At 38.7% G+C, this 27461-nt stretch overlaps 1 protein-coding gene across 5 annotated transcripts in view; it reads left to right on the top strand.

Moving 5' to 3' along the window:
• Positions 1–27461, top strand: part of rnf220a (ring finger protein 220a) — a 478182-nt gene that overhangs the window by 293067 nt on the left and 157654 nt on the right. For 3 of the 5 annotated variants that reach the window (XM_072273652.1, XM_072273650.1, XM_072273654.1), the window contains 2 exons: positions 11445–11490; positions 22801–22875. In XM_072273652.1, coding sequence (XP_072129753.1) covers positions 11445–11490; positions 22801–22875 — 121 coding nt within the window. The remainder of the gene's footprint in view (positions 1–11444; positions 11491–22800; positions 22876–27461) is intronic. The other 2 variants (XM_072273653.1, XM_072273651.1) reach the window with 1 other exon arrangement.

The following is a 27461-nucleotide window of genomic DNA, read 5'->3' as shown; positions in this document are numbered from 1 at the left end:
CCCCCATGCTTAACAGTTGGAGAGGTGTTCTTTTCATGAAATTCTGCATCCTTTTTTCTCCAAACATACCTTTGCTCATTGCAGCCAAAAAGTTCTATTTTAACTTCATTAGTCCACAGGACTTGTTTCCAAAATGCATCAGGCTTGTTTAGATGTTCCTTTGCAAACTTCTGACGCTGAATTTTGTGGTGAGGACGCAGGAAAGGTTTTCTTCTGATGACGCTTCCATGAAGGTCATATTTGTGCAGGTGTCGCTGCACAGTAGAACAGTGCTCCACCACTCCAGAATCTGCTAAATCTTCCTGAAGGTCTTTTGCAGTCAAACGGGGGTTTTGGTTTGCCTTTCTAGCAATCCTATTAGCAGTTCTCTCGGAAAGTTTTCTTGGTCTTCCAGACTTCAACTTGACCTCCACCCTTCCTGTTAACTGCCATTTCTTATTTACATTACAAACTGAGGAAATGGTTACCTGAGAACGCTTTGCTATCTTCTTGTAGCCTTCTCCTGCTTTGTGGGCATCTTTTATTTTAATTTTCAGAGTGCTAGGCAGCTGCTTAGAGGAGCCCATGGCTTCTGATTGTTGGGACGAGGTTTGAGAGGTCAGGGTATTTATAAAGCTTTGACATTTGCATCACCTAGCCTTTCCTAACAATGACTGTGAACAAGCCATAGCCCTAACAAGTCCGAGACCTTGGTAAAAGTTATCTGAGAGCTCAAATCCCTTGGGGTGCCCAAACTTTTGCATGGTGCTCCTTTCCTTTTTTTTCACTCTAAAACTGTACAGAACAAAAATAATACACTAATCTAGCTTAAAATGTTGAAAAGAATTTTTCATCTTTATGATTTTTGGAGTTCAGTTCACCTTCTACTCACTTAACTATTCACAGTAACAGAAATTTTGACCAGGGGTGCCCAAACTTTTGCATGCCACTGTATGTCCCTGGAAGAACCTAGGAAGTCCTTTTATCTAAAACATTCACAGGTTTCCTAAAGTGTAACACTACTTTCAAACCAGTGTTTAAAGTGGCACTCCTTCTGTGCCACAAAAGCATAAATTTCCTTTGCCTTTTTGACTTTTCAACTATTTTCTCACCTTTCTTGCCATCTTCAAAAATATATTGTATATACAGGCCGTATTGTTCCTGGGTTTGTTTAGCATTATACATTTCAGATTATATTGCCTCTCTATTCTTACTACTGAAATGCAAACAGTTTTCCACAATAATAAACACAAGATATTCTACAGATGCTTAAACTCCACAGCAACATAACACACAAAATGTTGGAGAAACTCAGTAGGTCACACAACATCAATGGAGAGGAATAAACAGTCTACATTTCAGAACAAGGCCCTTTATAAGGACTGGAAATCTTCTGCTTGTCTGTTAATTCTATGAGCATACCTTGGCCCACTTAAAGTTTATCACCTTTCTCACTTGCCATCAGCTGCAATTTCCATTTTTTAATGTTATCTATATGTTTTGGAAAGTTGCCCCATACGTTTAAGCACACACCAAATTACATCAAGAGAAGCATAGGCTTTTGTAACCAATTCCTGAAGAATGCCATTGTATATGGTCCTGTAAATAAAGATATTAAGAATTTAGATAACTTTGTTAAATGTTCTAAAATTATATTATTATAAGCACAAGTTTGATCGAGAATCACAAATGATTGCTGCCTTCTTTGTGTCATTGAAAGATGGAGAAAGCAGCCAACTCTTGTATTTGAGACACGACAAACTTTGGGACAATTGAAGAAGACAAAAATACAGGTGTTATGGTTAAGCAGCTATCCAGCTTGCTTTTCATGCCACATGTTGGATGGCTAAAAAGTGAAAAATTAGGAAGGCCAATATGTTGTCTCAGGTAGAAAGATTGTTATTGCTAAGACATTAGAGAGAGCTTTAGAACATGCAAAGTTTATAGTGAAGGGGATATAATCAAAATATTGCCTATATTTTTGCAGTTAGCACAATGTGTTATAGTACAGGAGGCCCAGGTTCAATTCCCGCGCTCCCTGTAAGGAGTTTGTATGTTCTCCCTGTGACCACATGGGTTTCCTCCGGGTGCTCTGGTTTTCTCCGGGTGCTCCAGTTTCCTCCCATCGTCCAAAGACGCATTGGTTGGTAGGTTAATTGGTCACCGTAAATTGTCCTGTAATTAGGCTAGGATTAATTTGGGATTGCTGGGTGGCATGTCTCAAAGAGCTGACACGTCTACTCCGTGCTGTATCTCAATAAATTAAAACCCTTGGTAGAGGATTTAAGCTTTTTCTCCAAAAAAGTGGAGGAAGTGTGATAGTAGAAAGGAACGCCGAGATTATTAAAACTTCTGGAATAAGGGCAAAATTGAAATAATTAATGAGAAAGTCAGTTGAAATGCATGGTTAATTGGTAAATTCAGTTCAAATTTGGCCTAGGGTAGTGATTGAGCGGTGTTTCCTTTTGATTGGAGGTTTTTGACCAATGGTACTTCAGAAGGTGCTGGGAGCTCTGCTGTTAGCAATACATATTTATGATCTGAATGAAAATGCAGGAGGTGTAATTAATTCATTTTCAGGTGAGACAAAAATTGGTGGAATTTGAATAGAGTAAAGATTGTCAGAGGACAGATCAGCATATAGGTCATTTGGAAATTTGGACAGAGAAATGGCTGAGGAAATTTTATATTGACATGTATGAATTGTTACCTTCCTGGAGGTCAATTGTAAGAGGAATGTGTACAGCAAATGGCAGGATCTTTAGGAGCATTGATGTACAGAGGAATGTTGATGTGCATGTCCGCAACTTCCTGAAAGTTGAATGCATATAGATAGGGTGATAAAGAAAGCATAGAACATGTTTACTTTTATCTGTCAAGGCACTGAGTGAAAAAATCAATTAGTCGTGTTGCAGCTATAGAAAACATTACTTAGGCTCTATTTGCAGTGTGGAATTGCAGTTAGCAAATTACAGGAAGAATGTGGGTTTTGGAGAGGTGCAGAAGAGGTTTACCATTATGTTTCCTGGACTGGAGTGTATTAGCTACAAGGTGAGATTTGACTAACTTGAATTGTTTTCTGTGGAGTGCCAGTGGCTGAACAATGACCGAAAATTGTGAGAGGCTATCTATAGATAGTCTGAGTCTTTTTCCAGGGATGATAATGTCAAATACTAGATGGCATAAATTAAAGGAGGAAGTTTAAAGGAGATATGTAAAGGAGAAGGGCAACATGGTAATGTAGCTATTAGCATGATGCTATTACAGCACCAGCATTCAGTGATTGAGGTTCAATCCCCACCACAGTCTGTAAGGAGTGTGTACGTTCTCCCTGTGGTTTCATGGGTTTCCATTGGGTGCTCCATTTTCCACTCACATTTCAAGGCTGTATGGGTTAGGGTTATTAAGCTGTAGGCATGCTAAGCTGGTGCCAGAAACTTGGCAGCACTTGCGGACTGCTCCCAGCACATATTCGGATTGTGTTGGTCATTGACGTAAATGACACATTTCACTGCATATTTCCATGTGGACCAAACGCAGATGGATAAGATTAGTTTAATTTGGCATCGTGGTTGGTGCAAACATGGTGCACTGTACTTTTCTATGTTTCTATATAATTGCAATATTTGAGGGAGGATAAGAATACAGGGTTTTAAGCTCTGTTGTAGAATGAGCAAGAGAGATGAAATGGGGCAAAAAGCTACATGTTAGTGTACCACAACCTTTTGTGGTAGGATTGTAAATGCCAAAATAATTTTTAACAATTGGAGTTTGAACCAGTAATAATGACAAAGAGATGTGTATTGTAGCCACAACAAAGGCAAAATGGAAATTTTATTTTGGTTGCATTCATACTACTCTCTAGATCATGATAATTTTGTCCGGCAAAAAAAGTGAAGTAAATAATTAATGTGACTATTGAAGAATGACTGCTAAGCAAAGGCTGTAACATATTCATAACTGGTTGTTGTTAAAACAGAAGAAAATGATCAATTTTGAAGGTATTAGCATGAAACAAGATGATAAAGTCACTTGGCCCTAACTCCATGTTATCATGAGACAAGTAAGAAATTGATCAGGGGATCTAACCACATTTTTTCAATTTTTTAAAAAAATATAAAAATGTTGTTTTGACATGGAAAAGTTACTGATATATTGTCTTTATGGATGGAAAAAAGAACATGCATGAATCAGTTAGTCTAATATTAGTTCACAGTCCATTCTTTGAGATCAAAGTTAGTAAGAAATACCAGATTTAATCTAAGATAACCAACAAAAATCTGTTAACACCAAGTGATTTCACAAATTTGATAAAGGTGACAGAAAACTGTTATTGATTGAATAGTTAAAGAGACTACAGTAAATGTAAACATAAGAATTTTTAGGAGGTATTGCTAATGTAACTCAAAAGAGTCTTATTGGAAAAAATTGAGAAGCAGAATAAGATAAAATACAGCAATCTGAAAGCTTGTTGTTCAATAGACTGGAAACAAAATTTGGGGGTCGCAGGAGACTGATGAAAGCCATATTCCTCTTCGGCAGTCCTTTGTGATTGAGAATGACTTGCCTCCACTGAGATGTTTGATGAGGCCAATGAGTAATTCAAACTCTTCAACAGAAGGAGTAGGAGGTACCTGACAGGGTGAGTGAATGAGTAGTTTAGGTCACGTTTCTGGATGCACCTGATGCATAGACTCTTTGTTCGCCATATTTTTCTGAATGCTCCATCTCTACTTTGAGCATTCAGAGGCCAGAGATTCCAAGAGTCAATGGAGCTATTGGACTTTTTCAAGGAGGCTTTGAGAGTGTTCTTCAAAATTTTGCTGTTTGCCTGCCAATCTTTTCCTGTGACAGAGTTTGAAACTCATTGGCTGTTTTCAGGAGGCAGGTAGATGGGCAAATGATTGATGTAGCCTATTTGATGGAGCCAACTGAGTGTAATTCGGACCACAAAACTAGGAGAAAGCATTGATGTTAGTTTGCTATCCATCCAATGAAGTTGAAAGATTTGGAAGAGAGACCATTGGGTAGTTTATTTCCTGAGCATGCTGGAGATGGTCCAAATCTTCGAAGCACATAGGAGGTTAGGGAGCCTTGCAAACCATAACCAGATTTGAGACTGTGATCATCAGAAACATAATTCCTCAATAGGTCAAAAATTGTGCTTGCCATGAACATTTATATTATTGGAGGGCAGTTTTGTGCAGCAGGAGCCAGTTGGTAAATTACCTTTGCCTTGTGAATGTTGAGAATATAAAATGAACTTTCATATGCTTTATTGAACAAATGAATAATGACTGGGAACTTAGCCTCTGGGCATAAACAAACACAAGCAATATCTGAAAATTCTATCATGGTTGTTTAGTTTGGGGAGGTCTTGATTCTAGATTAGAGTTGTTATTGGCTGAATAATTTCCCATTCATTCTAAAAATGATCTTACTCTTGTAGTAATTTCATAGAAGATGAGGTGCAGTATTGTGATGTGAAAGATTGAAATATTTGGGTGATGACATAGCCTTGACTGGCAAGTGTCTTCACTGAGTTTGTCTGTGATGTAATAAGAAGGTATAAGAGGTTATAAACTTGATATTTACTGATGACAATTCAGCAGGATATCTGTGTAGTTGAACAAAAACTTCAGGAAGTTACAATTTGGTGGATTAGACAGACAAATGGAGAGAGAGAGGAGCAGCAGTGGAATTGATTTTGAATTACTTTTGGGAAGTGTCAGCCCTGAATCAGAGAGCTAACTTGAATGCTTCCATAGAGAAGTGCAGCATAGAAACTGTAGAAGTATTTAGTTCTGTGCCTTGGAAGGTAGGTGCAATAACAGGCTGCACTGTTGTCATTCTGTTAATATTGGGGCAGCACAGTAGGGTAGTGGTTAGCACAAAGCTTTGCAGCACAGGTGACCTGGGTTCAATTCTCAGCGCTGCCTGTAAGGCATTTGTACATTCTTCCCATGACCCGGTATTCCTCCCATAGTCCAAAGACATACTAGTTGGTGGGTTAAATGGTCATTGTAAATTGTCCCGTGATGAGGCTAGGATTAAATCTGGAGATTGCTGGGTGGTGTGGCTCAAAGCGCCAGAAGGGCCAGTTCCATACTGTATCTCAATAAAAAAAATGATGGCATGTGCATACATTCTAGATCTACGGGATCTCTTAGCTACAGAGATCCCAGGGTGGCTTACTCTGAATGCATAAAATTGACTGGAAAGTTAATTATATTGATCATCAGAAATGGGACACTGCAGTATTGTTATACAACAAAAGTGGGCCTGAAGCTTGTTGAATACAACAGGGACTTAAAACACTTGAAATCGAGCTATGTTTCTGGGGCTGTGGCCTCACTTCACCCTAAGAGAAAAGGACAACAATACAGAAAATAGTGGCTGAAAGTGGTGCTGTTCATTTCCACTCTTATAAGGTGGAGAATTGCTGAATATGAAACCTTAAGTTCAAAATCCAATTATTCAATTGGTTACGCATTGAACATTTGCGGTTTTCAATTAATCATTTCTTCTTCACTCAGCTGTGCTTAAAGTAAGTCAATAATTTCCCTGATAAAATAGAAACAGAAAATTTAAGTGCAGGATTTTTCTCATTTTCCTAAAATTCATTGACTTTGGTGAATGTGAATTTGTGAAGGCTGATCAGCTCCCAAAATGTTGAAGAAATCCATTATCATTTTTAATTGGGTTACCTCTTGTACACAGAGTATTATTGACATTATTAGACAAAAACACATAACAGGCTTTTACAGACATTTGCAAAAAGCTGAATTCTAACTATCAGTACAATCTGTCCCTCTGCTTCCAACAGATTAATTATCAGAAGAGTTACATCACCTCCCATATAGTGTAGAATGCTCTTTTTATTCTGCTATTCAATTGCACAGTTTTCGGGATTCACAACAACACCATAGAAAAAAAAGATAATCTGCACTTTCTGTTTTCTCTGCTTATCTTTTCTTTTCCTTTTTTTCCCCTCAAACTGTTACTCTCTTTTTGACTTTTAATTGTTACTGGGAGGTCATAGACCCTCCGCTCCTTTAGAGGTAGTGGATTGGGGATTTTATTTTCCTAAAACCAGCAAACTGGATTAAAAGAAAGACAAAAAAAGATCCACATGGGCTGCATCATATACTGTATATGGGTTTAAAAAGAAACAAGAAGTATTAATGTGTAGTTGGGATAAGGGAATTCCAAGTGCATTTTATATCAGGGAACACTCCTCCTTCCCTCTTTCTCTCTTCCTCCAACTCAATTACACGTTCCACTTCCATAATCCACTTATTATATTAGGCTAGCTTTATATTAGCAACTTCTTTCTGTCCCTTTGGTTTGAATGCTGCTTTAAAGCATAATGTCCTAGAGGAGCTTAGCACTGCATGTCTTCAAGAAACACCTTCAGTGCTCATTTCAAGGCATCCGGCCATCTGCCAATGAAGGTGGATTTAATCTTGTAAAATTAAATTTTGCTCCGCTGACATACTCTTAGGCGTCTGCGGCTGAGCGCTGTGGACAAACTGAACATGACAGGAGCATTGTTTTTTGTCACATCTACTGTGTTGATCTTTTCAAAGTCTCATAAAAATTTATTGATGTCCCTGTTTGCAGCCTAGGATATTAGTGTCTGCAGCACAGATATGATTTGATCTGTCTTCCCTTATTGGCGACCAGCGCTTAGCAATGCTTTTTAATACTTGCTGTCTTATAATCAGTCATTCCCAAACTTGCAAGGCGGATGCAGTTAAGATCTGGCCTTTATAGTAAGCTGCTTTGCCCCTAAGGCTGATGGCTTTGGCACTATAAGTATGTAATTTTTGTATAATATATTCACAAGTTGATAGATGTACATACCAGCATCTACATCTTTGAACAGTTAAGTGCTGTAATGAGAAAAGAAAAACAGTTACAAATTTGATGTGACAAAAAAATCATTACATCTCATTGGTCTGTTTTCATTTGTTAAAAAATGATCTACATCTGCTATTGTATAATTACTTTAATAAAAAATTTATTTTCAACTCATTTTCTAAAGCCGTATAATTGTTTCAAATTGAACTTGTCTAAAAGGAGAAATTTCATAAGAGATTAGATTGAAACTTCAATAATTTAAATGTATAATTGAAGAGTTTTACTCAGGGTAATTAATAAGAAATTCTTCACAGCTACAATGTAGATGAATACATCCTATCTGTTTTATAGAAAACTAATAAAAACGCACTGAACACCTTCCAAATAGGCAATGTCACAATCTATCATAAATTCTGTCTTTTTGTCATTATTATTGCTTTTTGTATATAAGTCTATGGAGTTTGTTGATTGCACGGTACTTTGCTGTCTGTAAAATCTTAAACTATGTGCATTCATGAAATTCAGGCTATGTTAATGAGAAGGATGGTAATCTTACTGGGAATGGCATTTTTGGGAGAGAATGAATACTGTTGTCCTACTAATACCCCCATCCTCAAAAATTCGTCCATAATTTCTCCAGAGAAGTAAAGTAATTCTTGGGGAATACTAGTGAAGTCAATGCATTATTACTGAGGACACAAATGCTTACCTTGCTGTCATCTTCTGTGAGCTGCAGTGATGGAGTACTTCAGTGAACATGCAAGTAGTAAGCCATAAGGTTGGTGCCTGTGAATTCCTAATCCCAGTTATTTTTATGCAAGGAAGGACTACAAAGACTGGTTAGTGCTTAAAATAATATTAGGCATTTCTCTTGCAAATTTGATGGTAATCTCTTACAGAAGATGATTAGCAAATGTCTCCTGCATAGTTGTTTAGAGGTACATTTACTGAATGGAGATATTTAGAGATGAATACAGTTCAAATTTTCTACAAGGAAATGCTGTCCCATGTCCATATGCAGCTTGTGCCAGCACGACCAGGCTTCACATATCCTTCCCACCATGGCATTCCCCTACCGCATATTTAGCCTCGCTGCATCATAGAGAAGCTAAGATAAAAGTAAATGCTGTTCCCATGTGGAAAAGCCGAAGTCACATTCATTGGGGAGCTTGGAAGCAAATAGCATAAGTTTCCTTTTAACAGTATTGATTTACGGAATGTTGAGAAGAAAATAAATCCCTTTAAAAGTCGAGTCTTGATATTTATGAGAATTGAATTTTGAAAATGTTGGAATTGAGAGGAAGTATTATTTTTGGAGATGGCACTATACTTCATAATGAAGTATAATCATCAAAAATGGGTAGTAATTGACTATAGTATATTCTATAATTATTATTACTGTAATGATATATATGAACTCTTGATCAATTAATACTGCTTTTGTTCTTTATGAAAAATAATTAATATCTCTTTACATCCTGTCCGATGAATTACTTCACCTGTTTATTACTGTTGATTGAATGTTTTGACAAATTATACGTTTTAACTGGCCAAATTACAGTACAATGGATAAAAATATCATCACTTTGATTGTTTGTGTGATCCCTCTAACAGCTGTAAATTATCTGTGATAATGGAGTATGGTGTGTTTGTAGAGCCTGGCCATGCTCTGTCAAAGTGCTGTACCATGGAATGATAAGAAAAGGTTTTACACTATTAATTCCCGAAAAGATTACATTCCTGTCTTTGGCCTGTCATCAGGTGCCCAAAGGAGTGAAGGAAGGAAATTCAGTTAATCTTGGGGTCTCCCAGCAGCTGGCTTAAAAATAAAGCCTGTGGAGTGTTGTTTATGGATACCAGATCAAAGTCAGAGCTCAGAAAGTTCAAACTTCAAAGTAAATTTATTATTGAAGTACATGTATGTCACCATATACAACCCTGAGATTCATTTTCTTGTGGGTGATCGCAGTAATTACAAGAAACACAATGGAATCAATGAAAGACCACATCCACCAGGATGGACAAACAATCAATTTGTAAAAGATAACAAAATGTGCAAATACAAAAGAAAAAAACTAATAATAATAATAAATAGTTAGATGGATAGATAAGCAATAAGTATCGAGAACATGAGATGAAGAGCCCTTGAAAGTGAGTCCGTAACTAATGGGAACAGTTTAGTGATGAGGTGAGATCTGCTCCAGTTACAGCCTTGGGATAGAAAAGACAGTATGAGCATAGATGAAATCAAATACACCTTGGAAAAAAAAAATTAAATAATGGAAATATATAATATTCAAAAATTTTCAGTATGTAAATCTCACATAGTGAGTGTATTTGGGAAACAGTTTGGAAAAGAACAACATGCGTACTATAATCCTCCAGATGAGGCAAAATAATTTTTAACATATAGTTGCCTTTAACTCCATGATCTTTCTGGAGGTGATCCTATTCCCTTACCAGTATTCTTTCTACTGCTGCACTGCATGCTCCCCAGGAAAATGGGGATTAAACTACAAATAAATAAAAGCAAACAGTTACTATTTGCACAACCAGTCAATCGAAGGAACTTTGTAGTAGACTTTTTGAGGTGGTGGGAGGTAGGGCTCAAGTAGAGATGGCAGCAGCTAGAGAATGAGATGGCGATGGTGACTTGAATAATCACAATTTTTGTTCGACATATAAATCTTCATTTAACTTTGTTTTATTTTTATTTGATTATTCCAGCAATTTTCAAAGGCTACTGAAATCCTCATTAATGATCACAAGGATAAATTAAGGGTATAATGACAGACAGTCGCATCGGTTTGAAGAGGGGCAGAATGAATGATCTGCTGCCCCATTGGTGAAAAAAGTTGCACTCTGTTACTGAGCGATATGTGCCTGTGGGGAGGTGTCAAAGCAAGTGTCCTTTTCAAGTGAAAAGACTACTGACGCTTCCTTGCATCTCCGGCAGCTTGGTAATTCTTCTTGTGGAGAATCATAGGCCCAAACCATTTATGTTAAGCAGATTATATACTTTCTCTTGAATTGCTTTTAGTTAGATCCCAGAGGTGGTAATAGAAAGGATGCTATCTCTTTTAATGTGCTATCAAATGACTCAAAGTAATATTGCGCAGACCTCTAAATCAATGTGATAACTGACCTTTATAATGCAATTCTTAACTTTGTCTGCTAAATCTATTTTAAATACCCTGGAATTTTGATACTTTTGTAAAAATGTTGCACAGCTCTAGATGCCGATAATCTTGAGTTCCAATTTGGTTCTTTCCTTCTGCTAAACAGAAGTAATATCAGTTTGACAAGTATGCTATTGGACAGCTGATGTGCTTTCAGATGAGATGCAATTTATTGTGTGATGTGTTATACAGAATCTGCCAAAACACATATTTGATTATTTTGCACAACATGCAAATAATTACAGTGTACTTTGCAACAGTTTGCACCTAAGGGAGATTTAAAAATGATAATGCCAGGTAATGTAATGAATAACAAAATCTGTTAGCATGTTGTAATATTACTCATGCAGAAAATTAACTGGAACTATGTGCAAGACATAGACTGCAATAAAGTGAAATAATTATTTCCTGTTTCTTCAACAGTAAGCACTCCATGTTGAAGGACAGCACACTCCAAGGGACTGTGAAGGTAAGTGAGCCTAAGCAAATGTTAAAATGGAAGTCATAGAAAAAATGGATGAAGTGAATGAAGTAACAAAAAGGAGAATAAAATGAAGAATAGAGAGAACAGAAATTGAAAAAAAAGGATGGCGAATAAAGTGCAAGAAATGAGCAAAGTGCAAATGTAAAAGGCAGCTGGAAATCTAAGAATTATATAATATTTCAAGAAAGGAGATGAAAGAAATAAGTCATGGGATATATAAATAGCAATAGCTCAAGGAAAGGGAGAAGACAAGAAAAAATTTGAGGAAAAGAGCCTTTTAACGGACATGAGAACAGTCGGACCCTGAAGTGCTTCATTTCTAGTTAAGTTAGAATTAATTCCTTGTTAAACAAGCACTCTTAAAGGACTTTCAGCTGCCTCAGAGTGGGATTAAGAATCAGAAAATAATCGCAGGCCATCATCAATCCTGTATAAGAACGGAGTGTTAAAATGCAGCACCATGAGACAGCTAACTTTTGGCAGCTACTGTAACCTTTATTGCAGAAATCTTTTCTTGAATTTGGTGCTGCTTTGAGAATATTCAAGTCAAGGGCCTTTAAAAGGAGAACTAAAAGCACTTACTGTTTTTACAAGAATAGCCTTCTATCCTCTGGAGCTGAGGCTTTTCCTTGCTTGTAACACATGAACTAGTTTAAGCTTAACTAAGTGAAATTACATATAAAACAATTAAAATGTCAATTCCTTTTTTCAAAAAAAGTAATGTATTAAATGTATCCATTTGTAATTAACCAATTGCTTTATAAGAAAGAATTAATAGCATGGAGAATATTTAACATAATTTTGTTACATGGCACCAAAACTTTATGAAAGTATGCCTTGATGGTAAGCGCTGCTTAAAATTTATTATGGTAATATATTTTAATTTTCCATTTTCCTCAAAAAAACTCTGCCTATTTCTTCTTTCTCTTACTCCTCTATGAATCCTATTTCTTTAGAAGGTAGCATTCCTCAGGCAGTAAAATGGACACACAATGCATTTGCTCCTAGTGTTTACAAAAGCTTTGATGCTGAGCATCTGAAGGTAAGTTAACAGCAGGGCACATCACCTGGCTTTTTTAATAACATGCTTCCAGTTTTGCTGGAAAGCTAACATGAACAGGAAATCTGACCATTAATGCAGGTATGCTCAGTATCAGTTGGAGGACTTCAGCTGCATCCTCTATAGGACCAGGCAGCCAGTCAACTTCTATGACTGTAGCCCACAGCTGGACCCTGGGCAGTTCTTCAAAGGGTATTCTTTCTCCACGGATAAAACTCAGCAAGATAAAATAATGTTGCACAGAATCAAAATACGGTTTTCAAATGCAGCACAACTGAATCTGGCTCACTTCAGTCCACGTGAACTTCATGGTCTGCCCTCAGACCCAAAATCACTTGCTTTAATAAATTGCTGTTTTAACACCGTGTATTCCTATTTGTCCACCCTTGCTGAGAATAGTTCACATTTATGTAGAGTTAAGGCATGCAGGTATTCTTAAAGAACATTTTTATTTTGGACATCTGCCTCGGAGTTTTCAAGTTCCTGAGATGAAAATGTTATGTTAACAGGTTTCACTGCTCTACGGTGAGCTATGGAATCGAAGAGCTAGTTGACTAAGAAATGTTAACACTTGAATACGGATTTCTACAAATTATGAATGAAAGGTAGTGATGGGCAGCTTTTAATCATTCAGCCACAGGGCTCTACTAAATATGAGAATGAGGAGATTTTTTTTCCCTGTTTCTTTTCATCCTTAAAAACATTAGGAATTAGCTTTTGGCAGGTTGTCAACCTCAAGCAAATGATTTGTTACCACAAATTTTAATAGTTGAATATTCTGGGAAGTTTCCAAAAGTGAGTTCCCAATGAGCACAAGAAAATTTCCTTAGGTTTTATTTTAGAAAAGTCAGAGTTGTTTTGTTACCCAATCGAGAAAGCCTGGGGTTCCCATGGAATTTGGGCTTGTTACCATATATTACGTATCAAGAGAAAAAGACCAGAAAGCTATGTAACGATGATGCCCTGATAAAAGGCTTATACATGGCATAAGATAAGCACAATAAATGGCTTCAGAATTTTCTAGCTGATAGAGAAAGTATATTGGCTACATATTTGAAAATACAGTATTAACAAACAGAGGCATATTGCAAACTGTAGACATTAAGGAAGTCTTGCTGCAATAATAAAAGGCCCCTGGTGGGTCTGCATTTGGAACATTATGTACAGTTCTCTAAGGAAGGATACATTTACAATAAAAGGAGTGCAATGAAGGTTCACCAGACTGATTTCTGCAAATGGGAAATGACCTGTGAGGATAAACTAGTCAGGCTGGGCTTTTATTTTCCAGAGCTTAGAAGAAGGAGATATAATTTAACTGAAGCATACAAAGTTCTTACAGTTCCAATAAAAGGATGGTATTTCCCTTGACTAGAGTGTCTCAGAAAAGAGATTATGGATTCAGTATTTTCAAAAAGCTGGTACATGCACAATGCGTTGAATACCTGCCTTCTGTGCTGTATTATTGTCGATTCCAAAAAGCAGAGAAACAGAAATTAATGCGAAATCTTAAGTTGTCTACCGCTTTGTCCCGATCCTTTTATAGGCTTCAAATAATTTGTTGAGCTTCATCTCATAGGAGATAAGATTCAACTTGGAAGATTTCAAAAGGTTATAATGTGATGTTTTGTGTAATGAAATTTAATTTGTCAAGTTGAGATGAACAATATCCAAATTGTAGCATGCAGTCCATAGATTATGTTTATATTATATTTAGTTACATGCAACTAAACAATTATTATTGTAAATATGAAGCAAATCAGGCAGAGAGGTAAACAGTTAATATATCAATTTGATGATTTTCGTTGGGTCTGGGATAAACTTCTCTTTCCACAGCGGTCTAATTGCGGAATACTTTCAGCATTTTCTGTTTTATTTCAGATTTCCAGCATTGTAGTATTTTGCTTTAGATTAACTACATCTAATTAGAAATTAGGACCTGTTTGCAGATAAAAGACTTTAATGTTTACATAGCAGAAGGACAATTTAGTTCTATGAGATTTGGAATTCCTTTCAGTGAACTGAAAGGCTTGTGTTTTTACATATCAAAATGCTACATTTGAATCAAATATTATTTTACTGGAATCTTTTGTACTCAAATAGTTGCAGTTTTGCAGTTTAAATTTAATATAGACAGCAGACATCCACTATGTTCTGAATTTATGTCTGCCATAGATAAATTGCTTTAATGACTTAATCGATCTACATCAACAGTCATCACCCATCTAGTCCGATACAAGCTTATGTGGCCTCTGGGTTTCTGCAGCTCTACTCCTAAAAGATCAGTGCTGTTTGATTTGTGACTTACCTCACTGCATTTAAAACATCTGAATTAATTTCTTGGATTTCTGAGGTCTGCTTGGTTAACCTCTGCTCCAGTCCTGGGAGAGCTAAATAGTTGAGTTACTGAATGGCTGGTCCATGGGGCAGTGTTAGGCCTCCCACCAGAGTTTGCAGACTTAAAGCATCCTGCCTTGTTAGATACTTGCCACTTTTCACAGTGGTCAAAAAACTCCCATCCTTGAATCACAAACAGGAGAAAATCTGCCGATGCTGGAAATCCAAGCAACACACACAAAGTGCTGGAGGAACTCAGCAGGCCAGGCAGCATCTATGGAAAAGAGTAACCAGTCGACATTTTGGGCCAAGACCCTTCAGCAGGATTGGGAAAAAAAGATGAGAAGTCAGAGTAGGAAAGTGAGGTGAGGGAAGGAAGAAATACAAGTCCCCCCCGCCACCACTTTCTTACTCTGTCTTCTCATCTTTTTTCTCCAGTCCCGATGAAGGGTCTCGACTGAAAGCATTGACTGTTTACTCTTTTCCACAGATGCTGCCTGGCCTGCTGAGTTCCTCCAGCATTTTGTGTGTGTTGCTAAGACTCCTAAAAGCCTTTGTTTTCCAGTCTACTGTGCCCTGTATCTTCAGTTTAGAAAACCATTACCTCATACCTACATTTTTGATAATCATATCTTTTGCCTCCATTTTGACTTACTTCACCATTGGGGAACATAATCGCAGCAACCCTAAATTGGATTGATGTTTGTATAGGACTTTTCACAGAACATAAAACACTATGGCACAGGAAAAGGTCCCTCAATCCATGATGTTGTGCTGAACTAATGAGACTAATCATGCCTAATTAGACAAATTCCTTCTGGTCGTACATGGTCCATGTCCCTGTACTCTCTGCATTTTCATATGTCTACCTAAGAACCTCTTAAATGCTTCTATTATATCTACCTCCACCATCACCTCTGGCAGCAGATTCCAGGCATTTACCCCCCCCCCCCCACCCGCCCTGGGCAGAAGATGCAAAAGCCTAATAACATATACCACTAGGTTCAAAGACAGACCTCTTGATCTCTTAATCTACTTTGTCATGGCCTGTGAACTTTATTTGCACTGCACTTCCTCTGTAGCTGTAACATTATATTCTGCATCCCTTTTCCCCCTCTTTTGTATTATCTCGTGGCACTTATATATGGAATGATCCATCTGGATGGCTTGCAAACAGAAGTTCTTCACCGTATCTTGTGGGTGTGACAATACAAAACACAAATCAAGTCTGATGAATGTGTGATTCAAATCTGCTAATGATCTTCATTCTGCTAAGAAACAATAAGAAATTATATTGTTAGAAAGTCAGTATCTGGGTAATTCTGTCTCTAAATAGCCACAATACCATCTTTTGTCTCTTCTGTCACATTTATGTGCCAAATAAGAGGCTGTCCTTGGGTACTAAACAGGTTCCAGACATCCAGAAGTCAATTTTGTCTCTAAATTGGAAAATATACTTATATCCCTGGATATGGTTTCCATACCTCCACAGTGTTAAGTCGTAAACACATGAGACTGAATAGAGAAAAAAAACAATTTCTAAAAGTGGAGCGAGAGAGGAAAACAGCTCTGCCATTTTTATGAATGAATGTGAACATAAACAGTAGACATTTGAATTTCATATTATTACGAGTCCTTAATCATATGTAGGGAGCATCCATAATTCAGGCATTTGCAATGCAAGGATGGCCTAGAAAGTATAAACTCTTCCTACCACTTTCTCCATACTTGTCTTATTTGGAATTCAAGAGGCTTGGCAGCTTTAATTGCTTTTACTCATGAGCGCTGCCTCTTGGTACATGTCCAGCGTTATCTCAGTTAAGAAACATCTTGACCCCCTGTTTAGGCATAATGTTTAAGTTCATCAACCAGGACTTCTTACACCATGACTAAGCATCTCATTTACACATTCTGTAAGGTACTGGAAATAGTTAGTATTTTAAGTGATCAACAATTCTTTAACAACATACCTTAATTCCCAGTTTCTAAGGAGCACAAAAACAGAAACCTTTATTGATGAGTTCATTACTACACTCATTGCTCTTTATTGTTGAATTACTGACAAGGACACGTGTGAAGGCACAGCAAATGCAATCATGCCTGCACATTCACAAGAAATGATATTGGCCAACCAAACTCATTGTAGTCTGCTTTGGTTCTTGTATCTCCTGTGTTATACCTTCAAATTCTCTAAGTCTAACTCTGTCTGTATGCCTGCCAATCCCTCGTCTACTGCAAACCTACTCCAATTTATCCGTAAAAGTAAAATAAAGTTAATGCTGGCAATTTGAAATAAAACCAGAAGATGCTAGGAGCTGCTGAAATCAGTTTGATCAGGACTTCTAAAAGGTAATTTTGTAAAAAGTTCACTCTATTTCTCTCTGTACAGATTTTGCCTCAAATGCTAACTTTTTCCAGCATTTTCTGTTTTTATTTCAATCCACACTAAGTTGGAAATCTTACAATGATGTGGTGCAATGGATATACAAAGCTAATTGTACAGACCTGTGTACCCAATAAAAATCCTGAACCACCTTTGTCTCTTGCTAATTTACTCTACTTCATTTTAACCAATTCTGCCTTCATAGGTTTTCGTTTATTTATGTTTAATATCCTGATTCAGATTTAAGTTTCTCACTTGCAAACTGAATGATGTGAAATTCTACGTGCCTTTAACATTCTTCCTTAGAGAGTCCACTGTTATTAATTATCCTGTCTCATTTACACATGATTCAAGCAGCTTGCCCCCTCATTGGTTCCATAAAGTATCGCAGCTTTATAAAAATCAAGTTAGACCATATATGGAGCATTGCATTCGATACCGGTTGCCCCATTATAGGAGAGATGCTGAGGCTATAGACAGGGTGCAGAAGTTGTTTGCTAGGATACTGAGTGGTTTATAGGTCATGTGATATATGGACAAACTTGGGTTGTTTTCTTCGGAGTGGCAAAGGCTGAGGGGAGATCTGATTTTTATAAGATTATGAGGGGCAGGGACAGCCAGTATCTTTTCTCAAGATTGCAATGTCTAATACCAGAGGGCATGAATTTAAGATGACAAAGGGCACGTTCAACTGAGATGTGCAGGGAAAGTTCTTTTGCACAAAGAGTGATAGATGACTGGAATGAGCTGCCTACAGTGGTTGTGGATTCAAATACAATGGGGCAATTTAAGAGACATTGAGTAGGGAGAAGGGATTAGTTTAGTTGGACATTTGATTACTAATTTAATTAGTTCAGCCTAACACCATTATGAACATAACGCCATTAGTTTCAAGGTAAACATGGAAAAGGTAGGTCTAGTCTCTGTAAATCAGATCATTGAGTATAGGAGTTGGGATGTAATGTTGAAATTGTATAAGGCATTGTTGAGACCAAATTTAGAGTATTGTGTACAGTTCTGGTCACCGAATTATAGGAAAGTTGTCAATAAAATTGAGGGAGTACAGAGGAGATTTATTAAAATGTTGCTTGGGTTTCATCTCCCAAGTTACAGAGAAAGGTTGAACAAGTTAGGTCTTTATTCTTTGGAGCGTAGAAGGTTGAGGGGGGACTTGATAGAGGTATTGAAAATTATGAGGGGGGTAGATAGAGTTGATGTGGATAGGCTATTTCCATTGAGAGTGGGGGAGATTCAAACAAGAGAACATGAATTGAGAGTTAAAGGTGAAAAGTTTAGGGGTAACATGAGGGCGAACTTCTTTACTCAGAGAGTGGTAGCTGTGTGGAACGAGCTTCCAGCAGAAGTGGTTGAGGCAGGTTCGATGTTGTCATTTAAAATTAAATTGGATAGATATATGGACAGGAAAGGAATGGAGGGTTATGGGCTGAGTGCAGGTTGGTGGGCCTAGGTGAGAATAAGAGTTCGGCACGGACTAGAAGGGCCGAGATGGCCTGTTTCCGTGCTGTAATTGTTATATGTTATATTGTATATGGTCCTCGAGTTGAGATTCTAAATTTGGGTAAAGCCAATTTTGATGGTATCAGAAAGGAACCGGCGAGTGTGAATATTTATTTATTTATTGGAATACAGTGCAGAATAGGTTGTTCCGGCCTTTTAAGCCACACTGGCCAGCAATACCCTGATTTAATCCTAACCAAATCATGGGACAATTTACAATTAACCTACCAATTGGTAAGACTTTAGACTGTAAATGACTTTGGAGCACCCGGAGGAAATCCATGTAGTTACGGGGACAACGTACAAAGTTCTTATCGGCAGTGCAGGAATCGGACCCCTGCCACCTGTACTGTAAAGTGGTGTGCTCCCATGATTGGAATAGGTTGTTTTCTGGCGATGGTGTACATGGTAAGTGGGAGGCTTTCAAAGGTGAGATTTTGAGAGTACAGGGTTTGTATGTTCCTGTTGGAAGAAAGGCAAGGATAGCAAGTTTAGGGAACCTTAACTTCCAAGAGATAATGAGGCCCTGATTTTGAAGAGGAAGGAGATGCATTGCAGATATAGACAGGAAGAAACAAATACCCTTATTTCCTCAGAGTATAAAAATGCAAGAGAACACTTAAGTAGGAAATCAGGGGGGCTAAAAGAAGACATGAGGTTTCTCTAGCAGACAAGGTGAAGAAGAATTCCAGGTGCTTCTACAAGTATACTAAGAGCAAAAGGATACCAAGAGACAAAATTGGTTATCTTGAAGATCAGAGTGGTTATCTATGTGCGGAGCTGAAAGAGATGGGGGAGGTCTTAAGTTGATTGTTCTTTGTATCTGTATTTACTTGGGAGATGTACACAGACTTTGTAAGTCCAAGGAAATGCAGCAGTGAGGTCATGGACCCTGTACAAATTACAGTGGAGGAAGAGGTGTGTGCTGTCTTAAGGCAAATTAGGGTGGATAGATCCCCAGGGTCTGACAAGGTGTTTCCTTTTACCCTATGGGAGGCTGGTGCAGACATTGTAAGAGCCCTATCAGATATTTCAAACATCTTTAGCCTGGAGTTAGGTGCTGTAGAATTAGAGGATAGCTAATGTTCAGTTGTTTAAGAAAGAGTGTAAGAACAAGCCAAGAAATTTTGAGCTGGTGTACCTGACATCAGTAATGGGAAAGTTATTGGAAGGTACTCTAAGAGACCAGATATATAAGTATTTGGAAAGTCAGGGACTGGTTAGGGATAGTCAACAAGGCTTTGTGTGTGGTAAGTCATGTATAACCAATCTTATAGAGTTTTGGGAGGAAATTACCGGGAAAGTTGATGAAGGTAAAGCAGTGGATGTTGTCTACTTTGAGTTTAACAAGGCCTTTCACAAGATCCCACATGGGAGGTTGGTCATGAAGTTTCAGTGGCCTGGCATTCAAGATGAGGTCATAAATTGGATTAGACATTGGCTTTGCGGAAGAAGCCAGAGAGTGATTGTAGTTGGTTGCCTCTCTGACTGAAGGCCTGTGACCAGTGGAGTGTATCAGGGATCGGTACTGGGTCCATTGTTGTTTGTCATCAATATCTGGATGATAATGTGGTAAACAGGATCAGCAAATTTGCAATGACACCAAGATTGAGGTGCAGTGAACAGCAAGGAAGACTATAAAAGCTTGTAGCAGGATCTGGACCAGTCGGTAAAATGGCTTGAAAAATGGCAAATGGAATTTAATGCAGACAAGTGTGAAGTGTTGCACTTTGGGAGGGCTAACTAGGGTAGGTCTTACACAGTGAGAGGTAGGGCACTGAGGAGTGCGGTGGAACAGAGGGATCTGGGAAGACAGATCCATTATTCCTTGAAGGTGGCATCACAGGTGGATAGTTTCGTGAAGAAAGCTTTTGGCACATTGGCCTTCGTAAATCAATGTATTGATACAGCAGTTGGGATGTTATGTTGAAGTTGTATAAGACGTTGGTGAGGCCTGCTTTGGAGTATTTTATGCAGTTTTGGTCACCTAACTAAAGGCAAGATGTAAATAGATTGAAGGAGTGCAGAGAAAATTTCCAAGGATGTTACCGGGACTTATGGACCTGAGTTATAGGGAAAAGTTGAATAGGTTAAGACTTTATTCTGAAGAATGTAGATTGAGGGGAGATTTGATAGAGGTATACAAAATTATGAGGGGTATAGATAGGGGAAATGCAAGCAGGCTTTTTCCACTGAGGTTGGGTGGAAGACGAAATGTTTAAGGGGAACATGAGGGGGATCTTCTTCATTCAGATGGTGGTGAGAGTGTGGAATGAGCTGCCAGTGCAAGTGGTGAATGTGGGGTCAATTTCAACATTTAAGAGAAACTAGGGTAGGTAGATGGATGAGAGAGGTATGGAAGGTTTCAGTCTGAGTGCAGGTCGATAGGACTGAGCAGATTAATGAGTTGGCTCAGAATAGATAGTCTGAAGGTTCAGCTTCTGTGCTGTAGTGTTCTATGACTCTGGTTCTTTAATACTGTGGACTGAAGGGTCTGGTCTTGTGCTGTACTTGTCTTTGTTCTATTGTTTTATGTAATGCAATAAACTCTTCCTCAGTGCTAAGTGTGCTGATTTAATTTGCCCTGTCCATATGAAGATTAAAGTTGCCTTTGATTACAGTGCCTTTGTTGCAAGACCCCATTATTTCTTTATTTACACTCTGCTCTAGAATATAACTACAGTTGGGGAGTGGCCTGTAGACCATTTTCTTTCAGTGACTTCTTCCCTTTATTTATTAATATCTCCACCAAACTAATTTTACATCTTCATCTTCTGACCTAAAACTATTTCTCAGTACCACATTGATCTCACTTTCATAAACAAAACCATTGAACTTCTTTTCCCTTGTTCCCTACCCTTCTGAAATTAAAGTACCTTAGAATTTTAGTTTTAACATTGTAACCTTATTGCTACATCTCCATGGTGCTATAAGGTAATATAATTTACTTCTATTTGTGCTATGGATTTGGACAAGGACAGCAGGCCCATGAAAGTAATGAAAATTAAATATATATTGCAGACTCTTAATTGTTGCTGGACATTATCTTGGTGTTTCTACCTAATAATACTCTGGAAGTCCCTTCCCAGCAAGAAGTTCATTAAGGTAGTTTACTACCACCATTTTGAATACATTGTAGAGGATCCTGCCAGCATTTTTCACATCCTGTAAATGAATTAATAGTTTTTTCTTAAATTATTGTGCAGTACATTGTTATGAGGATTTAGTGGGATCCTTAACTGTGCAGCCATTCAATACTAGAAAGGACACTTAATACACATGCTATAAGATTAGAGATTTTGGCCACTGAATAATGACCACTTTGAGGGAAAAGTACCGAAGAATTTGTCTAGGCAATGATAGAAGAAATAGAAATGGAGAATAAGTTTTTATTGGAGCTGAGCTTTTCTTTCATTTAATATACTGACAACCTGGTAGACACAGAAAAAAAGATAGGGAGAGAGAAAGACTTCTTTCAGCCGTCCATAAATGAGGGGATAGCATTTAATAGTCTCAAATGGCTGCCTTAAAGGGAATTCAGTTAACAAAATGTCAGAGGGAAATGCACTTCCATTCACTTTATGACACATGATCCTGCACACGAAGGGAAACAATATTTACAATATGCTAGCAATTTCAATTCATTTTAGAGATGTACGACAAAGATTAATTTGTGGGATAGAAAATGGCAAGGGAAAGATGTCTAATGCTTCTCTTTAAAAAGGAGCTGTCTTGAAGTCAGAGGTGTTGCAGCCACCAGGCTTGCAAAGATTAATTGCCTCTCTGCCATTAAGCCTAAAATTAGCTGGTGGGGAACATCATGTAAAAGGTTGAAAAGCCATGAATTATTATTTTTAAGCTCCTACCTTTAGAAGATACTTTTCCCTCTTGCAAATGTCACTTCTGCTGAGCTAGCTGGTTGTGTAAAAGTTATGTTTTTTAATCATGCTGCGCAAATTATTTTTTTGATTAATTTTTCCTCGCTTTTATCGTTTCTCAGCCTCTTAGCACAATTGCTGACCTGCACAACACCCTTTCTTCAAGTACAGAAAGAAGAAAAGGAGGGAGAAAACAGGTGATGACTCAATGAGGGTCCCTGATTTTCCACTTCTATAGATCCCAGTGTGGCAGAGACATGTCAAAGATATTGAGTGTTCTGGTGATACTGCAAAAGACTTTGTCCTTCACTGTCTTCTGGTGCTGTATCATTATAAGTATCTTCCATCAAAATGCTTTTAACATTTGCTTTCCCTTCAAACAGTGTGAGCACTATAACTGAGATTTTTTTTCCCCTCTGCTGATTTTTACAGGGAGAACTTGAGCTTTGAAGTGTCTGTTTTTGAGGTGATCCTACCATCCTTCCTGCCCTAAAATGACATATGTGGTGCCTCAGTATTTTTATGGGGTAAATGACATCAGAGGGTACCCACATGCATGCAATGAATGTCCATTGCAAATATACATGACACTAATGCTCCTACCTTGGAGCACCATGCTGTAGTTCATGCCCTTTTAATATCAGATGGCTGGGCTTGTGTTCCATAGCAAGCCTGAATCCACCCTCACTTGAGATCTTGTTCTTTTTTACCTTCTGGCTGCTGCTATGATCTCCAAGTGTTTTGCGACTTCAGAATTTTTTTCAGGTTTCTATAGGAGGTGGTGTGGTTTGTACCAAAGAACTTTTCACCAAAATGCTTCGTTGGAACTTGCCACCCGCTATAGTCACAAATAGAGTAGGCCTTTATTACCAGATGCCGTGAAAGTGCTGTAAGAATGAGCTTCTATGTGCCTAGCTCCTTCTTGGTTGAAATATTTGTGACATCTCACTTTACATTCTGCTGTTTACACAAATATGATTGTAACCCCCCTGGCCAGCCTCAGGGTCGCTCAGCTCACTGTCATCTAGGGAAACAGCCCTCGGCCCTGACAAACTGGGTAATAGTTTGTGTGGATGCTGTGTGATGTACCTCACCCCGCCCAAATAACAGACAATACACCAGATATGATTAAATGATTTACAGTTTATAGATCGTACTGGAACTATATTATAGTCATAGTCGTAGTCATAGTCATACTTTATTGATCCTGGGGGAAATTAGTTTTCATTACAGTTGCACCATAAATAATAAATAGTAATAAAACCATAAATAGTTAAACAGTAATATGTAAATTATGCTGGGAAATAAGTCCAGAACCAGCTTATTGTCTCAGGGTGTCTGACCTTCCAAGGGAGGAGTTGTAAAGTTTGATGGCCGCAGGCAGGAATGACTTCCTATGACGCTTTGTGTTGCATCTTGGTGGAATGAGTCTCTGGCTGAATGTACTCCTGTGCCAACCAGTACATTATGTAGTGGATGGGAGACATTGTCCAAGATGGCATGCAACTTGGACAGCATCCTCTTTTCAGACACTGCTGTCAGAGAGTCCAGTTCCATCCCCACAACATCACTGGCCTTATGAATGAAATATAAAAGGAAAATAAAAGGCGCCACACTTATCAAAGTTCAATTTCTTCGTGCACAAACAGTTGGAGTTCAGGACCCTCCTTCTTCAACCTGCGTTTCCCCTCAGACCACCTCAATCTGCCGCCTGGGACCAACAACGGTGGTCGACCAGACACTCCACACGAGTCTGTCTCCATCTCCTCTCCTCGCCGAACACCCTGGACCTCGGACTCCTGCTCAGGGTCTGACCCCGTTAGCGGACTCACAGCACCTGGCCCATCCTCTGTCTCTCTCCCCCGCCTTCTGCCCAAAAACCCGCGCATCACAATATCTTACAGACACACAGAAAGCATAACAACTATCCCAATTGGTTCTCTTATCAGTAACGTAATCCAAACAAATTGCTAGCGGGAGGACTTTCTCAGCAGTTAACATAACAAAGAAGTCGTTTCAATTATAACATAACAAAGAAGCCATTTTAATTAGACTACGCAGTAATATAAAAGAGAAGAAACCCCTTACATGATTATTTAAAGAAAACTAGTCATATCTTATTCCCTTGGGTGGGGAAAACATGAGATAAGACAGTATCAAGCTTCCCCAGTGATACTCATTGCATGCACATAACTTGCAGGGTGTACGTCCTATACAAAACTAAATTGGATTCCATTCCTTCAGCATCCTTATGGTATGTCAACATAGTGATCAGTGTCTGGCAGCTATGAAGATGCTTCATTCTGTAGCAGTCTATTGCAATGTGCTTTAGCAAGCACAGTGTACCAAAATGTGATGGCTATTGTGTAACAAGGGCTTTCTACTGACGATATGTCTGATAATTCTGATACGTAACCCCACACTAGCAATCTTATATTTGGTGTTATGAAGGCCATCAGGCTACATGATATGCCTTACAAAAGGACATTGGCAGGCTGAAATAGCACTTACTGCTTGGATCATTTTGGAGCAGCTCTGCAACTCTCAGCAGGGTAGATGTTAAGATTTGTGACCGAACAACAGTAAACAAAGGTTCAGTAGCTTTGTAGGGGATGGAAAAAGAGGGAAAGAATCAATCCAGTTAGCCTCCTTCTGCCTGTGCAATCTATGAAGAACTGATTTGAGATCTCTGTTGCTAGTTGTAACTCCAGCACCCAAAGCACTATTGTTCCTTCTATTGCTCAACAACATAGCTTCCATTTGGCCACAATGCTAAATATAAGCTACTAGAGACTCAACAGACAACATCATGGCATGTTGCATAGCAAAATGAACAAGTCATTTGTCCTGTTCCTTTGGTGCCTGTCCTTTCTTGTTCGAGTTCTGCTTTGCCAAGCTCCCTCAGTGGTCTGCTGGGAGGTGGGGGATGGTGGCGGATATCCTACAGGAAGCTCATAGACAAGTGTGGGGTCCTGCCGATTGTGGTTTGGCACTAAGTCAACCTGCAAGAGAAAGGGAAGCATGGGTGAGTGATGGATTTGAGTAACGTGGCTATCATGGTGATAAACCCTGGATATAAGTCATAGCAGTGTTAACTAAGCATTGGAACATATGAACTTAAGTGCAGGTCTTGACTGACAGTGGTAGGTGAGTGATGGGGCTATTTTCTGAGTCCAGTGGCAAAAGTGAAGTAGATAGGAAATGACACATTAGAAAATGCATTCATTGACCTCAGCTGCTCGTATGAGGTCACTGAACTTCTTTCAGCAGTGCACACAGGGACTCAGTGCGTGACTCTTGATATTAATCAAGATGGCTTTCTGCTCCTACTGTTAATGCATTGTTTTTTAAGGGCCACCTACATATTCTACCCTGTGTTCTCTTCTCTGCCCTCAGCAATTTCATGTTTCCTCCTCCAAGGCCCTCAGTAGATCATCTGTAAAGCTCGGAGGCTGCTCCCTCCTATATTGTTTCATTTATTACAATTTCTCGGGTCAAATTCTGTTGTAGAATGACTCCAGTACCTGCTGCACCCAAAACGCTCCTTCCCTTTAAGGGCCAGAGGCTAGCTGAAAGCAATGCAAAAGAGCTTTAAATGTGCAGTTGTGAAACCTACTGTGCAGCTATTACAGGCTGGATGCTGAAATCATTATACCCAGCAAGCAGCATTGCTGTCAGTGGTTGTGAGTGAAATGCATTTCAGGATTCTGATTAGGAGTCATAGACCTGTATGTTGACTCTCCCCCTTCCCACAGATGCGGCCTGACCTGCTGAATATTTCCGCATTTTCTGTTTTGGTTTTAAATTCCAGCATCTACAGATTTTTTTGATTATGTTCAACAGGATCCTCATGTTTTCAGTCATTACCCCATTTATTTTGAAATATATTTTTCAAAAGATCTTTCCTTAGCCCTCTTCCGAACTTATGACTATTATTGGGTCCTCCCAACCTCTCCAAATCAGTGAAACAGTCACATTTTGGAAAGTCATAAACTTGGTGGCCACTTTGTTAGGTATAGGAGTGGAACCAGGAGTGGTTTTCTGCTGCTGTAGCCCATCCACTTCAAAATTCAATGTGTTGTGCAGTCAAAGGTGCACTTCTGCACACCACTGTTGTAACGCATGGTTAGTCATAGTCATACTTTATTAATCCCGGGGGAAATTGGTTTTCGTTACAGTTGCTCCATAAATAATAAATAGTAATAGAACCATGAATAGTTAAATAGTAATATGTAAATTATGCCAGTAAATTATGAAATAAGTCCAGGACCAGCCTATTGGCTCAGGGTGTCTGACCCTCCAAGGGAGGAGTTGTAAAGTTTGATGGCCACAGGCAGGAATGACTTCCTATAACACTCAGTGCTGCATCTTGGAGGAATGAGTCTCTGGCTGAATGTACTCCTGTGCCCACCCAGTACATTATGTAGTGGATGGGAGACATTGACCAAGATGGCATGCAACTTAGACAGCATCCTCTTTTCAGACACCACCGTGAGAGAATGCAGTTCCATCCCCACAACATCACTGGCCTTACGAATGAGTTTGTTGATTCTGTTGGTGTCTGCCACCCTCAGCCTGCTTCCCCAGCACACAACAGCAAACATGATAGCACTGGCCACCACAGACTCGTAGAACATCCTCAGCATCATCCGGCAGATGTTAAAGGACCTCAGTCTCCTCAGGAAATAGAGACGGCTCTGACCCTTCTTGTAGACAGCCTCAGTGTTCTTTGACCAGTCCAGTTTATTGTCAATTCGTATCCCCGGGTATTTGTAATCCTCCA

Source organism: Mobula birostris, chromosome 12 (assembly GCF_030028105.1).
Source record: "Mobula birostris isolate sMobBir1 chromosome 12, sMobBir1.hap1, whole genome shotgun sequence".
NCBI classification, from domain to species: Eukaryota; Metazoa; Chordata; class Chondrichthyes; order Myliobatiformes; family Myliobatidae; genus Mobula; species Mobula birostris.
Note: the sequence above shows the minus strand (reverse complement) of the source record. Positions and strands in the feature narration are given on the sequence as shown.